The sequence below is a fragment of the Stegastes partitus genome, unplaced genomic scaffold (assembly GCF_000690725.1).
Source record: "Stegastes partitus isolate 25-593 unplaced genomic scaffold, Stegastes_partitus-1.0.2 Scaffold233, whole genome shotgun sequence".
In the NCBI taxonomy this organism is placed as follows: Eukaryota; Metazoa; Chordata; class Actinopteri; family Pomacentridae; genus Stegastes; species Stegastes partitus.
Window position 1 is genome coordinate 448799 of NW_007577964.1, and position 13945 is coordinate 462743.

At 42.9% G+C, this 13945-nt stretch overlaps 2 protein-coding genes across 4 annotated transcripts in view; one reads left to right on the forward strand and one right to left on the reverse strand.

The window, feature by feature from the left end:
- ccdc9b (coiled-coil domain containing 9B) overlaps positions 1-3731 on the reverse strand; it is a 22108-nt gene extending 18377 nt beyond the window's left edge. For both annotated transcript variants that reach the window (XM_008281423.1, XM_008281422.1), the window contains exon 1: positions 3508-3731. In XM_008281423.1, coding sequence (XP_008279645.1) covers positions 3508-3519 — 12 coding nt within the window. In that variant the 5' untranslated portion in view covers positions 3520-3731. The remainder of the gene's footprint in view (positions 1-3507) is intronic.
- Positions 3732-11787: 8056 nt separating this feature from the next.
- LOC103357043 (H/ACA ribonucleoprotein complex subunit 1-like) lies at positions 11788-13058 on the forward strand. Of its 2 annotated transcripts, none has more exons than XR_520172.1 (4): positions 11788-11874; positions 11967-12010; positions 12327-12337; positions 12695-13058. XR_520172.1 is itself a non-coding variant. In XM_008281424.1 (4 exons), exons 2-4 carry the CDS (start codon positions 12001-12003, stop codon positions 12950-12952), a joined length of 279 nt encoding a protein of 92 aa, XP_008279646.1. In that variant the 5' UTR covers positions 11853-11870; positions 11967-12000; the 3' UTR covers positions 12953-13058. The 2 variants fall into 2 exon arrangements, 1 of the variants encoding a protein (XP_008279646.1); XM_008281424.1 differs by having other exon boundaries at positions 11853-11870.
- The last annotated feature ends 887 nt before the right edge of the window (positions 13059-13945 follow it).

The window sequence follows — 13945 nt, forward strand, 5'->3', positions numbered from 1 at the left end:
ATCTATCTATCATTATAGTGCCACTACCTACTATGCACACATTTTCACTGTATAAAAAAAGTGTCTTTTATTTTTGTATATATTGTGAGTTTAAACCACAAAATGATAAAAGTACCATAAAACAGCAACAAAAATACAATTTACAACCTTTAACAGTCATTTACAATTGTAAATACAACAGAAATGAAGACAGAGGGGGACAGACTAATCATTTATAAAATGCAAAGCCCCTGTGTCACTGCACTGCATGTTCAGCACACAACACTAACACACCCTCACACCCACCACAGATGGAGCATTCATTAGGAAGCTCAGTTACACAGGCAGAATGCATATGCGGAGCATCCTAAACATCTCAGTGCGGTCAGCAGAGCACACCTCCTCATACGACAAGAGGCCCCGTGTGTTCTCATGGAGCAGCAGCTACGTGTGCGTTAACTTTCAGGAGAAACTCACTTTAACACGTTTTAACGACTGCAAACATGAAAACAAAAGCTGCAGCCGAGTTGACCAACACTCAAATGTGCACCAGTGTTCGCAGAATGGGGACGTATCAGCTATCTGCAACACAAAGATCTCATTTCCTCCAGGCCGGCAGTAACCTAATGTTCACTCTATGGTCTGGTCTGTGCAGAGTGAGGAAAGTCTGCTTCTTCAGAGCGGCTGTAGCACAACCTTATGCCTCAGAGGCCTGGGGGAGGAGGAGCTCTCTGCAGCACGAGGGTTGGGAGAGAATGTCGCCTTCTTTAAAGCGCAGGTCAGGTGCATGGCAAGTCAGAGTTGAACATGCTGCATTAATACTGCTGCGCGGCCGCTTGTTTCAAGGTTAGACGTTTCAGAAAGCACACTTGGTCACTGTCTTGTCAAGAGTCAGAGAAGAAGATTGAATCTCTAAATATAAAGCTACACCCACCAGCCGGTTCGCTTAGCTTATCACACAGATATTATGTGTCTGAAGGGTTCTTGTCACTGTACAGCTGCCAGGCTGCTGAACTGCTCTGGCTACAAATGCTGCTATAACCCACATGTCATGGTTAGTTTTTTATCAAAGAAAATAATACATTTGTGAACTTTAAAGGTCCCGGTAAATGGATTTTGTTATCTTTAGACAGAGCTCGGTCAGCTGTTTTTACCAGCATAGATTGCTCATAAAAGATGAACATGGCCACTGTGATGTCACCGATTGGTTTGTGAACGACTGTTCTGAAGCCTTGAATTTGGAATCTGGCAGTCGCCATCTTGGTAGCGACTTGTCAATCACAATCAGCATCCACTGCTTTAATAAGTGCTGCAGTAGCAAATGCACTTCTCTTTTTGGTTCCTAAAGACGTTTCACCTCTCATTCAGGAGGTTTCTTCAGTTCTAAATGACTGACGAGGGAGTTGCAACTATTTATTTTCATCTGCAAATTACATGGTTCATGGCTCACATGCCTTCAGGTGTGAACGGTAGAACTAAGGACGTTCTTGGATAAGAGGTGACTCGCCTTCAAGAACAAAAAACAAGTCCTGTTGCCCTCCACTGAAGCAGTTAGGACAACCATGACCTCGATGACTGAGAGTCTACACAGACATTCCCTGCTTCATCGCCTATTTTCTTCCTAATGAGACAATAATTTACAAAATTTGCTCTGTGCTGTATTGAAGAAGACCTGAAAGTAGCAGTTGAGACAATAAACTCACTTAGAAAGTCTTTACTAAAGAAACAAATTAAGTGAAAAGTAGTTTCACTTTCTTGTAGACTTCTGTATAATCAGGCTTATTTCTGCAACCAGAGGAGTCGCCCCCTGCTGGCTGTTAGAGAGAATGCACGTTAAAGGAATCTCCATGAGCATCACTTTTCAAACCTGGAGGATATGTTTATATATATATAAAGTCTATAGTTTCCAGTCTTTATGCTAATCCAGGCTACAGAGCTGCTGGCTTTAGCCTTCATGTTCAGCATACAGATGTAAGAGTCACTTCGATCTTTCATCCAACGCTCAGCAAAAAAAGCAAATCAGCATTTTTCTAAAAAAATTCTGCCACTGTTTACATGAAGTACCTGCACATGACATGTGAGTGGAGGGAGCTTCTAACTGTAATATAAGCTTGAGGACACCAAAATCTATCTTATAAAAGTAACAGCTCTGTGGGATTCATGACAGACAGTGATGTTATTCACAAATATGTGCCAAAACTGCAAAGAAAAAAAAAAAAGGATCCCAGTTATGAGTTTGTGGCTTCCTCGGTCTTTGTTTTCTTCTTGCGAGCCAGCACCATTTTTCTTCATCTCTTCAGAAAGATGTCATTCACACACAAACAGCAGTACTTGGATAATATTCAATGAGTGACAGTCATTGTCAAAAAAGGAGATCCGCGCTCAGTCAGCTAAAGCTGGCATCATCTGTTGTTTTTCACAGCTCCAGAGAAGTGACAATAACGCTGCCAAATAGAAAAGTTGCCACTTCTGCTTGTCGCAACTGTGAAAAAAACATAATTCATTTTGAAGCGTCCCATTCTCCGCACTCCGTTTAATTTATTCGGAGGGGTCAGACCCTTTTTCGACAGAGACGGGAGGTAGATGTGCCAAAGTGAGTCAGTCATCCTCCACCGTTGCCCCAGTGACGACACACGAGTCAAGGTTGCTTCTATGTGATATTACTCGCACAGAATAGTGACTCACTGCTAGCGATCGCACAAAGACCATTATTTTGTGACTGCGAGGAATTCTTTCATGCTTTTTCCATCGCTGCTGCTGCCGCTGATACGCCTGCAAAGCATGGCTGCCGCTGAGATGTTGGAGCTCAGTTTTGTGCACTCAGATCTTACCATCAGAGAGACCGGATCTCGGGTCGGTAGTCTGTCAGCGCAGACTTTTGGTAAAATAACAACAAACCGGCAAGGACACAGCGAGCATGAGAAAAAGTTTGGACTCACTCAGAGAGGCAGCAGACTGGAAAGTGGTTACCTCACAGCTTCTAGTTGTCAGGGTATCCAAACACAACAGACCATGAGGACATACCACCAAGAATAGGCGCAACGGAGAGACACGCTGCCGAATCTCAGCGAGCCCAATGGCGGAGACTGAAGTGAGCGCCGGCCTCCACAAAATCAAAGTGGGGGAGACTCTCTGTGTGTGTGTGTGAACCTCTGGGTTCTGCCGGCCGGTTCTGTGCTAGTGCAGCAGCACGGCTAACATGCACGCACAATCAAAGGCACACAGAGGCGTTGTGGGTCTGCCAGCGGACGGCACCCATGCCCGGACAGGCGGGCAAAAAGAGATGAGGAGGGGGGAGGAAGGGGCCTGCAGAGAGAACGCTGCCAAGGCTTCCTCCCTACCCAGCGTTCCTGCCTCCTACAGGAGCGACAGCAGGGGAGAGAAAGAGCCAGAGATACAGCGCTGCATGTAGCCACAGCGAAATCTGCGACAGAGCAGGAGAGGAAAGAGAAAGGGGGGCGAACCTAACACCAGCGAGGCAGAGTGTGGGATGAGAAGGGGAAGGAGAGCGAGAGAGAAGGCACTCACGGGTCTTTCCATGTCAGCGGTAAGAGCTGGGCTGGGTCCAGGCGCAAGGCAGCCGAGGCGGCAGAGAGGGCTGCCTGGAGTCGACGATCATGCCTCGATTACAATGAGCCAAGTTGGGCAAGCGGCCAAGACGTCTAACAAATGCACAGAGCTCCCCTGTTAACGGATTTCACAGCACCCACCCGCTCGTCCTCCCTCTCTCTCCCTCTCCCTCTCCCTCTCTCTCTCTCTCTCTCTCCAAACCCTGCTGCATATATGCTCTCTCGCTCCCTCTGTCCCCCCCGTGAAGCACTTGCTCTCTCTCCCCTCCTCACTTATCCTCAGCTCAGAGCATGCTGGTTAAAATCCTGCCACCCTCTGTGACGTCATAATAAACAAAAATTAAAAACTCATTTTTCCTTAAGTCATCACAGGCTCTGCAGCAAAACGACTTCCAGCTTTCTTTCATGCTTAAAATGCTGGATCATCACTGGGATAGCAGGCTTATAATGCAAATAATTTTATTGTTTATTGATCCTTTTGGGGGGGATACAGCACCAACACAGTGCTGGGTAAATTCTACCCATTAACAATGTTATTTCTAACCCTGTTTCTCTACAGCCTCTTGTTTTTGGTGGTTTTCTATCTGTGAGACAAAGATAACCCCTTTGTGTAAGTAGCCTGAGCTGTAATTTTTAGGATCTTGGCTTGTGGTTGTGTCAATAATTTGCTCTAATTGAAAGTTTTTGTTTTCTAAAGCTTAAGGATGTATGAAAAATGTGTAGGTCATTTATTTTGCAGTGTGCATATTCTGTCTAGTCGCATTATTTTTTTTTGGAAAAGCTTCTTGAGTCCCTCCCATTCTGATCACAGGAGCCTCATTCCCATCCAAACATGCCACCATCTACACGCAGACATCACAAATGAGATGCGTGCGCTGTCTGTTCCCACTGCGCTTTCAACAGCTGCGTCCCTACGAGCTCCAGACTACATGGTGGGAGTACTAAAGAAGCTTCCTAAAGACAGGAGGAGGAGGAGGGAGGGGAGGGGAGGTGGAAGGATTTCCCACAATTCTTCATACACGGCGTGCTGCTTCTGCCACAGTCGGAGAGCTAATGACATGCAGCATACAGGCAGCCCTGGCAGACAAATGGCACAGGCGTCTGCACAAGAGGAGCTGCGAGCGACTGAAGTCAGTCACTCGAGACTCCGAGTCAGCGCTCTGCAATTACCAGGGCATTACGGGAACAAACATTTCGTTGAAAGTTGCCAGTCTGAGCATTTTTAGCATGCTCGCGTCCAACATACTTTACATTCTACGTGGATCAATCCTGCTAATGAGTCAAAGCTCTTTACGAAATATTTCAGCGTACAAGTATTTGAAGTATTTGAGGATTAATGTAAGAAATGTTTTTTTAAAAAAGATGCTGTAAAGGCCAAAAACATGTTAGTATATCACATTAATGCCACTTAACTGAGCTTGAGATGAGGTTTGCAATCACAGCGAAGGAGGATGCTTGTTATCAAGGCGAGGTCAAGTGAAAGGAAACATGGATGTTGTTAGAATTTAAGGGTCCTTGAGCTGTTTGAACTGTTTTAAGGACCTCAGGGAAACACATGCACGGGGTCGGTTACATTGGTAGGCCCCATGTGAAGCTGGAGCTCTGGATGTTTTATGAATAATGTCAGGTTTGTTTGTATGTTTCTGTGTTTTTGTTTTAAAGTTTTAAAAAAAAGAAGCCCTGGATCTAGTCCTCTGCCATTCTGATCATGTGTTGAAAGCCTTTGGATATAATATAATACAGCTGATCACAAATGTTGGAATACTATTTTACTGTTTGTTCCAGTCAAACTATTATTCTGACATTTTTTGCATCCCAGATATCTGCAGCAGCGACATTATTGTGTGTATGGATCCTTCCCCATAACTACATACAACATGTGGCCTCATTTATCATTCAATTAACTTTAAATCATGACCACGGGTGGTCCAATAGTCATGAAACACATTTTATTGTTTTATTGCAAGATGCTGTAGTTAGATATGCTATCATTAGGTTAGAAACATCCATCCATTATCTATACACCGCTTAATCCTCACTAGGGTTGCGAGGGGCTGGAGTCTATCCCAGCTGACAGGAGACACCTGGACAGGTCTATCACAGAGCTACACTTAGAGACAGACAACCAACCACACTCACATTCACACCTACAGACAATTTAGAATCACCAATTAACCTCAGCATGTTGTTGGACTGTGTGGGACGGAGCTGGAGAACCCAGAGAGAACCCACACTGCACGAGGAGAACATACAAACTCCACGCAGAAAGATCCCGGGTGTCCAGGACGCGAACCGGCAACCTTCTGGCTGCGAGGCGACAATGCTAACCACCGAGCTACCTTGCAGCCTGCCCTGGATCTATCCATCCATCCATTTTCTATACACCGCTTAATCCTCATTAGGGTCGCGGGGGGGCTGGAGTCTATCCCAGCTGACTTAGGGCGAAGGCAGGGGACACCCTGGACAGGTCACCAGTCTATCACAGGGCTACACTTAGAGACAGACAACCAAGCACACTCACATTCACACCTACGGACAATTTAGAATCATCAATTAACCTCAACATGTTTTTGGACTGTGTGGGAGGAAGCCGGAGAACCCGGAAAGAACCCACGCTGCACGGGGAGAACATGCAAACTCCACGCAGAAAGATCCTGAGTGTCCAGGACACGAACCGCTGACCTTCTAGCTGCGAGGCGACAGTGCTAACCAGCGAGCCACCTTGCAGCCTGCACTGGATCTAGTCCTCTGCCATTCTGATCACGTGTTAAAAGCCCTCAGATATAATATGACATAGCTGATCACAAATGTTGGAATATTATTTTACTGTTATTATTCTGCCATTATCTGAGATTCTGTTTCCATCGCAGATATCTGCAGCAGCGACTTTATTGTGTGTATGGATCCTTCCCTATAACTACATACAACATGTGGCCTCATTAATCATTAAATTAACTTTAAACAGGTGGTCCTATAGTCATGAAACACATTTTATTGTTTTATTGCAAGTTGCTGTCATTAGGTTATAAACAGTCTTTTCTTTTTTTTTTCAGCAAGATGGAAGATTTGGGATGTTGTGGGACTTCATGGATGAAGTTTTGCAAATTAAATGAAGTGTTTTTAAGGCATATTTTACATATGATTATAGCTCTGTAAATTATAATTCTGTAACATCAGACCCATTCTGAGATGTTTACCAGTTTACTAGCCAGCTGGCATCCACTGACATTAATGTGTGTTAACATAGAGAAAAAAAAGTGGGATGATTTCACTTTACAGTGTCTCATGCTTTCTATTGATTTTACTCTGAAAGAACTAGAAAACCATGCAAATATCAAGTGAAAAACCAAAGACTGAGACTGTGCCAAAAACCCAACCACCATCTTTGCTTATGTTCAGTGGGATCACCAGGTTCAGTCATTCAGGGAGTGAGCTGTGTGTGTAAAATGCATTCAAAGGGTCACTCCTCATGTTGACGCTGTGAGGACAGGCTGCAGCTTCACATTCACAACTAATTTCACTTATTTAATTAGCTAGTCAAAAAACATTATCTGTATTTTTGCATGAAATTTACTCTCAAACTTCTCTGAGCTTTAAAAATCGTCCATCTATCAGTAAATCATATTGCAGAACAACCAGAGAAATAAAACTGCTTGGGTAAGTACGTTGAAAGATGAAAGCACATTAACTTCATTGCAAATGAACTCTCAGGCCGACAGTTTAAAGCTTATTTCTTTATTGTGTGAAGAAATAAGCTTTAAACTGTCAGTATAAAGTTTACACTGACCTTAAATAAACACATGCATAGGTGGAGCATCGATGTGAAACTGTGGCTTCTCACCTCGACATCAGCTGCATCCACCCGTGGACTGAATCACCGCCATCAAACCAGCAGCAGAGACAAACTGCAGCGTCACATCAGGACCAGCAGGTGGAGACAAACCCTCCAAAACATGAGTCCTGAGCAGAGACTGTGCATCCTTCAGTGTGAAATCTAATGCAGTCCAACAGGTGCAACAGCTCTGCAATGAATTCTACCTTCATTAGAGTTTTCTCTGACCAGGGGGCAGCTGTAGTGAAGATACAGAGTAATGGTCCCATCTGTGTGAGTGTGTGTCTGTGAACAGTCGAGTGCAAAGGTCTAACAAGTTGATACTTTACAGGTGAGCTAGGAATGGCCTCACCTTAGAATTAGTAGATTTCAATGCAAAAATGGCTCGGCTAGAGGTCAAAGGTCACGTTTTCAAAGATGGCGAATCATGGCCGGCAGGGGCAACTATACACCTTTACTGAAGGCCCTGTAGTTTATTTATTTTGATCTCTTCAGAAAGGTGATGATTTAACATTATGCTCATTATTAAGGCCACAGTGGTGCACTGGATAGCATTTAAACATTTTTTTTTATGTTTTGTCCACCACCTTAACATACATGAGGGGTGAACCTGATGAGTGGCTTGTGAGTTTATGTTAAATGTGTTTAGACTGGTGTAGAATCTGTTTACCTTCTCACTAAAAAAAACAACAAAAACAGAAAATGCAGAAAGCAAGCTAATGTAAAATAGTATTTTATAAATAATATTACAAAGAAATATATTAGAATGAATAACTACAACCGTCGCCTCGCAGCTAGAAGGTCGCCGGTTCACGTCCCGGTGAGGACACCCAGGATCTTTCTGCGTGGAGTTTGCATGTTCTCCCCGTGCAGCGTCGGTTCTCTCCGGCTTCCTCCCACACAGTCCAAAAACATGTTGAGGTTAATTGGTGATTCTTAAATTGTCCGTAGGTGTGAATGTGAGTGTGCTTGGTTGTCTGTCTCTAAGTGTAGCCCTGTGATAGACTGGCGGTATCAATGATGGATGGATGAATGGAATAAAATCAGGATTAAGCTGAACAAAGAAACAATATTACTGTAAAAAGATCAGATTGTGTTTTTAGGAATAATTAGAAAACCAAAACCATTCCCCCACTGGGACGGACTAGAAAAAGACTTTTTGTGTGGAAAGCTTGAAACCTTAAACTGCCAGCAGTCGCTGCGTTAGTGGGAGAGTGATTAGCAGTGATGAGCAGCAGTTGTGAGACTCATACAGGCTTTATTTACTCTTGTCTGCTTTCTGCTTCCATCTGTTTATTTCATAAGCTCATGTGCTGACAAATACTCAGTTAAAGAAATGTTGGCGTGATTATGTACATTATCAGTTATATTATCTCCTGCTGCGTTTCGTCCTCTCTGTAGGCTTCAGTGGCTCTGCTGGCTTCTGGTCTGTAGCTACTGACCTCCCCAGCACTTCCCTTCGCTTATGTGTTGTTTGTTTGTCTCCGCTGTCCAGATCTGCCATTCCTGAGCCTGGTTCTGCTGGAGTTTCCCTCACCTCTGTCCAAGACCTCTTCCAGAGCCGGAGCAGGAGCAGGGTCCTGAACATTGTCAGGGACTCCTCACACCCTCTCCATAAACTGTTTGAACTGCTACCATCAGGCAAACGCTTCCAGAGCGTCAAAGGAAGAACCTCCAGACTGATGAAGAGCTTCATGCCACAAGCTGTCAGAAAGCTGAACTGCTGATCCGGACATGCAAACAGTTCTGCATTTAAACTGCTTTAAGTTATTGGATCCTGAAGACACTCTCTCATCTTGTTTGTACTACTGTTGTATGTAGAGCAAAATAACAATAAACTTGATTTGATTAGATTTATTCTTATTAAACAGAGTTGTTGTCCTCCTGCTGATGCTAAGTGTTGCTGAGGAGGCAACGTTAGGATTTCTTGGCTGTTCCTGTAGTATGATACTGTAAGGTGTTGACTTTACGATGTGAAGGGCCCTGGAAGGACTTGCATTTAGATAATAATAACAATAATTGATTAGCTTTATGTTGCGCTTTTCTAACTCGAGTAACTCAAAGTGCAGACACTGTTGATTATTCATTCACACACATTGGTAGCTAAGATTGTAGCCACAGCTGCCTTCATACACATTCATACACCAGGCAAGGTGGGTGAAGTGTCTTGCCCAAGGCCACAACGACCATGACACAGATTACAGGGTGGAATCGAACCCCCGACCTTCTGATCATTGACCGACTCGCTCTACCACCAGGGCCATAGCCGCCCCAATTGCAGCCATATAAATAAAACTGAAATGAATGGAATTGGGGGCTGCACAATGGATCAGTGGTTAGCACCATCACCTGGGAGCTAGAAGATCCCCAGTTCCGGTGAGGACACCCGAGATCTTTCTGCGTGGAGTTTGCATGTTCTCCCCGTGCAGCATGGGTTCTCCGGCTTCTTCCCACAAGTCCAAAAACATGTTAATTGGTGATTCTAAATTGTCTATAGGTGTGAATGTGAGTGTGCTTGGTTGTATGTCTTTAAGTGTAGCCCTGTGATAGACTGGTGTCCTGTCCTTTCCTGTCCTGTCGGCTGGGATAGGCCGCCGCAACCCTAGTGAGGATTAAGAGGTGTATAGAGGATGGATGGATAGAATTGCAAAAGGCTGCAGATTTAAAACAGATTTTCAGTTTCCTGCACTGTGCTTAATAGAGACGCAAAACAGTTCAGGGTATAACACCCAAATGAACACGACCTGACAGGATATTTTTATATCTGAAGTAGGTCACCACACAGTTTCACAGCACTAAAGAGTGTTCAGGTGGAACAGCTGCTCACCTGTGTCTGTATTTGCCAAAACTCATTAAGTTTGGGGGCACAAATCCAAAAATGTTGTCGGATTTACACATGAAAAAAGAAATTTAAAATGAGAATTCTCTGTTAACAAGGTTTTGGATGCATCTGTAGTTCAAAAAACAAAACACACTTTCTCAAATTTCAGGTTCTAGAAATAGAAAAACAGTTTGAGTTTCTGCAAATGCACTTGACTTGGGTCACCTGATGTGACGTTTCAGATCTGGTTTTGCATGTTTGTCTTAATGCACAGTGAAAGGTGTGTTCTCTTTTATGATACCTGTTATTTTCTTGAAACAGGCACAGCGAGGAGGGTGTTACTATTGTTGCAGTGGTGAGCGCTTACAAACAAACCAGTGCAGGAATTTCTCAGTTAATTCTGGGGTTTTTTTGGCCTTTGTTCGATAGTGCAGCGAGAGAGAGAGGAAAGTGGGGGAGAAGAATGGGGGGAAAGGGCCATGAGCGGGATTCGAACTCATGACCTCCACATCGGGACTGTAGCCCTACACATAGGACGCCAGCTCAACCATGTAAGCTATAGCGGCGCCCCAGTTAATACTGTTCTGACATAAGCAGGATTATTATTATTTCTGTTTGAAATAAGTTGAAATTGACAAAAGTAATAAAAAAATTTCAAAAATTACTGAAAATCATGACATTGTTTTTGAATTGTGGTTCAACAGAAATATTAAAAAAAAAAAAAAAAAAAAAAACCTCCTTAGTGCTTGGAGCAGATATGCACCCTGTATCTTCTATTCTTGACCTCTTTCCAATCAGTGTTCATTTCTTATTGCCTGCAGCCCTCAAGGCCAGATTATACCCAGGCGCCGACTTATCTTTGTCTCTCCCACTGAAGGAAGATATAAGACTGAAGGTGTGAGAGGGATCTTTAGAATTAATGCTGGCATTGCATTCATGAACTGCTGTTCTGTTAGTGTCACGTCCCCTGATATCAGTAAACCTTATTTCAACATAAGTCATCTGAGTCTCTGGTGTCTCTCTGTGTCGGGCTCCTCGTCCTACATCAACTTCTTCCAGAATTTCCACCACACCTGCCTTCTGTCATGTTAGAAATCTGGACGTGTATGAGATTTTTTTAAAAAACAGAAATCATAAATGTGATTTTATTTTATTTTTTTACCATCTTAAAACAATCAAATGTAGTATCTTATCATGAACTACTACTAATTGTATCTAAAAATGCAGGAAGCATTCACAGTTGCAGATATCTGAACATTTCACACCTTCTAAAGACTCACCACGGACTGGAACATTTTTGCAAATACATGATTTCATGTTCTTCCACATGCACTCGAGGCAGCACGTTTCCTCCATTACACGCACTATTGAATTACTGTACTGGTCATAAAGGGGAGTTTTCTAATAGTAGATTTAGCATTTATGTTTGGCTCAGTTTCATTCCAACAGCCGCTCTGGTTACGCCCCAGTCTGCCTTCCAACATGTGAATGTAATGTTTTGATTTGGAACCCTTAATTATAGTCTATTGAAAATGGGTCACACCCAGATCCTACCTGTCTGGTGTCTAACAAACAAAAACATTTCACAACAAGAGGCTTGTGTGCAGCATCGGTACGCCTTATAAATACAGAGACGTCAGGCAGGAACCTTAAAGACGCTTCCCATCAAGTGTGTATGTAGCAGATACTGTTGATGATCTGTATTGATTGAGAACAGAAGTGTAATGTTTTCATATTGAAGATCCTTGTGTTGTTTTTTTTGCAGGGAAAGACTCTACTGCACCTGACGACGAGACAAAATGAGTGAATGTAAGTCTTTTTCATTATGACATTTCTAAAAAATCATTTGCTTTCTGTCGAGAATTGGGAGAGAATACTTTACTGAGCACACAGAATAATTTGAATATTATTAAATATCACGGCGTGTCCTGTGTTGATGACAACTGGTTGGATTTTGAGGTGTAGTTTTGCATTTATGATGTTTTTTATCTGCTGTCCATTTGCAAAGTTATTTGACTGTGTGATTTTATTTAGTTTGTAATTTCTCTTAATTGACACATTTTTAATTCTTTGTCTTTTTTGTTTGTTTGTTTTTTTTACCTTTTTTTTTTTTTTTCAATTCTAGCTGGAAATCGGGTAAGTCCGTTTATTTCCTCACTGCACTTTACACTTTTTTTTTTTTTTTTCAATTCTAGCTGGAAATCGGGTAAGTCCGTTTATTTCCTCACTGCACTTTACACCTGTGACCAACAGCATAAAAGCATGTGTATACGAAGCTGTTTTCTTCCCTTGGGGAGGAGAAGAGAAGCTATTTAGATATCTTTCATCATTGCAGTGTCTGCTTATGTTGTCCGTTTTACTGGATCTGTTACAAGAGGGCAGAGTCGCTGTAAAAAAAAAACTTTGGTAGCCTTTTGGGATTAGACCTTCACAGCCATGTATTTGTTTGTGTTTTAGGAAACCGCATCATGTTTTTTTCTCATGGTTGTTTAGGGTCCTCCAGAAGAACGTGGGGACGGACCTCCGGGTGAAGAACGTGGAGGATTTGGTGAAAGAGGTGGACGTGGTGGAGGAGGTGGACGTGGTGGACGCGGTGGAGGAGGTGGACGTGGTGGAGGAGGTGGACACGGGGAGGGACCTCCAGAAGGCCGTGTACCTGGTGGACCTGGTGGACGTGGTGGACGTGGTGGACGTGGTGGTGGACGTGGTGGACGTGGTGGACACGGTGGACCTGAGGACGGCTCTGAATAAAAAGAGAAACATGGTGATAACAACTAAATGAAGAAATTCAACACTGTGTGGTTTTGATTCTCATGATTTAAATGCATCTCCAATAAACAAATCCAGAAACTTCTAAGACTGGCTCGTAGTTTATTCACATCAATGTGAAGTGTGTGGCTGACTCCATAATCGTAGTCTCTCTCTATTTAAAAAAACAAACATGCTGAAACACAGTATACACTCATGGTTAAGTCCCTACAACGTAATGTAGTACACATATACAGATGACCAGAAAGATGGGGACAGCCATTTAATGGATGAGTGCAGTTCAATACATCTAAATACTAAATAATACCAATGTCATACTAAATAATGCAATCAAAATAAAAGAGGCAACTGTATGAAGACTACAAGTTACAACAATGGATCATCAATCAAAACACAAGGTGTAGGCAGGAAAAAGCAACATGTTCTATCTTAGCAGTAGTGTGGGTATGTTATTTTAAATCCAAAAAGGCTTAACGAGAGGCAGCTTAAATGTAGATTATAGTCACAGTAAACTTCTCATGTGTGCAAACGTTGAGGTGGTGCACAAGAAAGCCTCACACACATGTTCCGTTTGTTCGCCAGCTAAACACAACAGCACAATTCCAACCAGGTGGATTTAGGTGTTTTCTGACTTCATGTCAGATCTTGAGACTTGTGTGCTCCAAAAAGTTAACAGTGTAACACCCAACATCCCCCAACAACACCTGTTAAAGTGACGGATAAAAGTGGATTTACAATCAAAGCAGCATCAAGTGATAATCTTAAAACTCTGAAACCTAAATCCATCACAAACTATGGAAATCACTTAAATGTTTAGAAGCAATAAGGCCAAAATGATCAAACTGAAAAATTAAGACATGATTGTCATGTCAACATTTGGATTGTTAAGTCTTTCCCAGCAGCAACCCAACACACCAGTCTAGTTAGGGTCCGAGCACCCAAAAGGATGCGAAGACCCTATTGGAACTGCTCGGA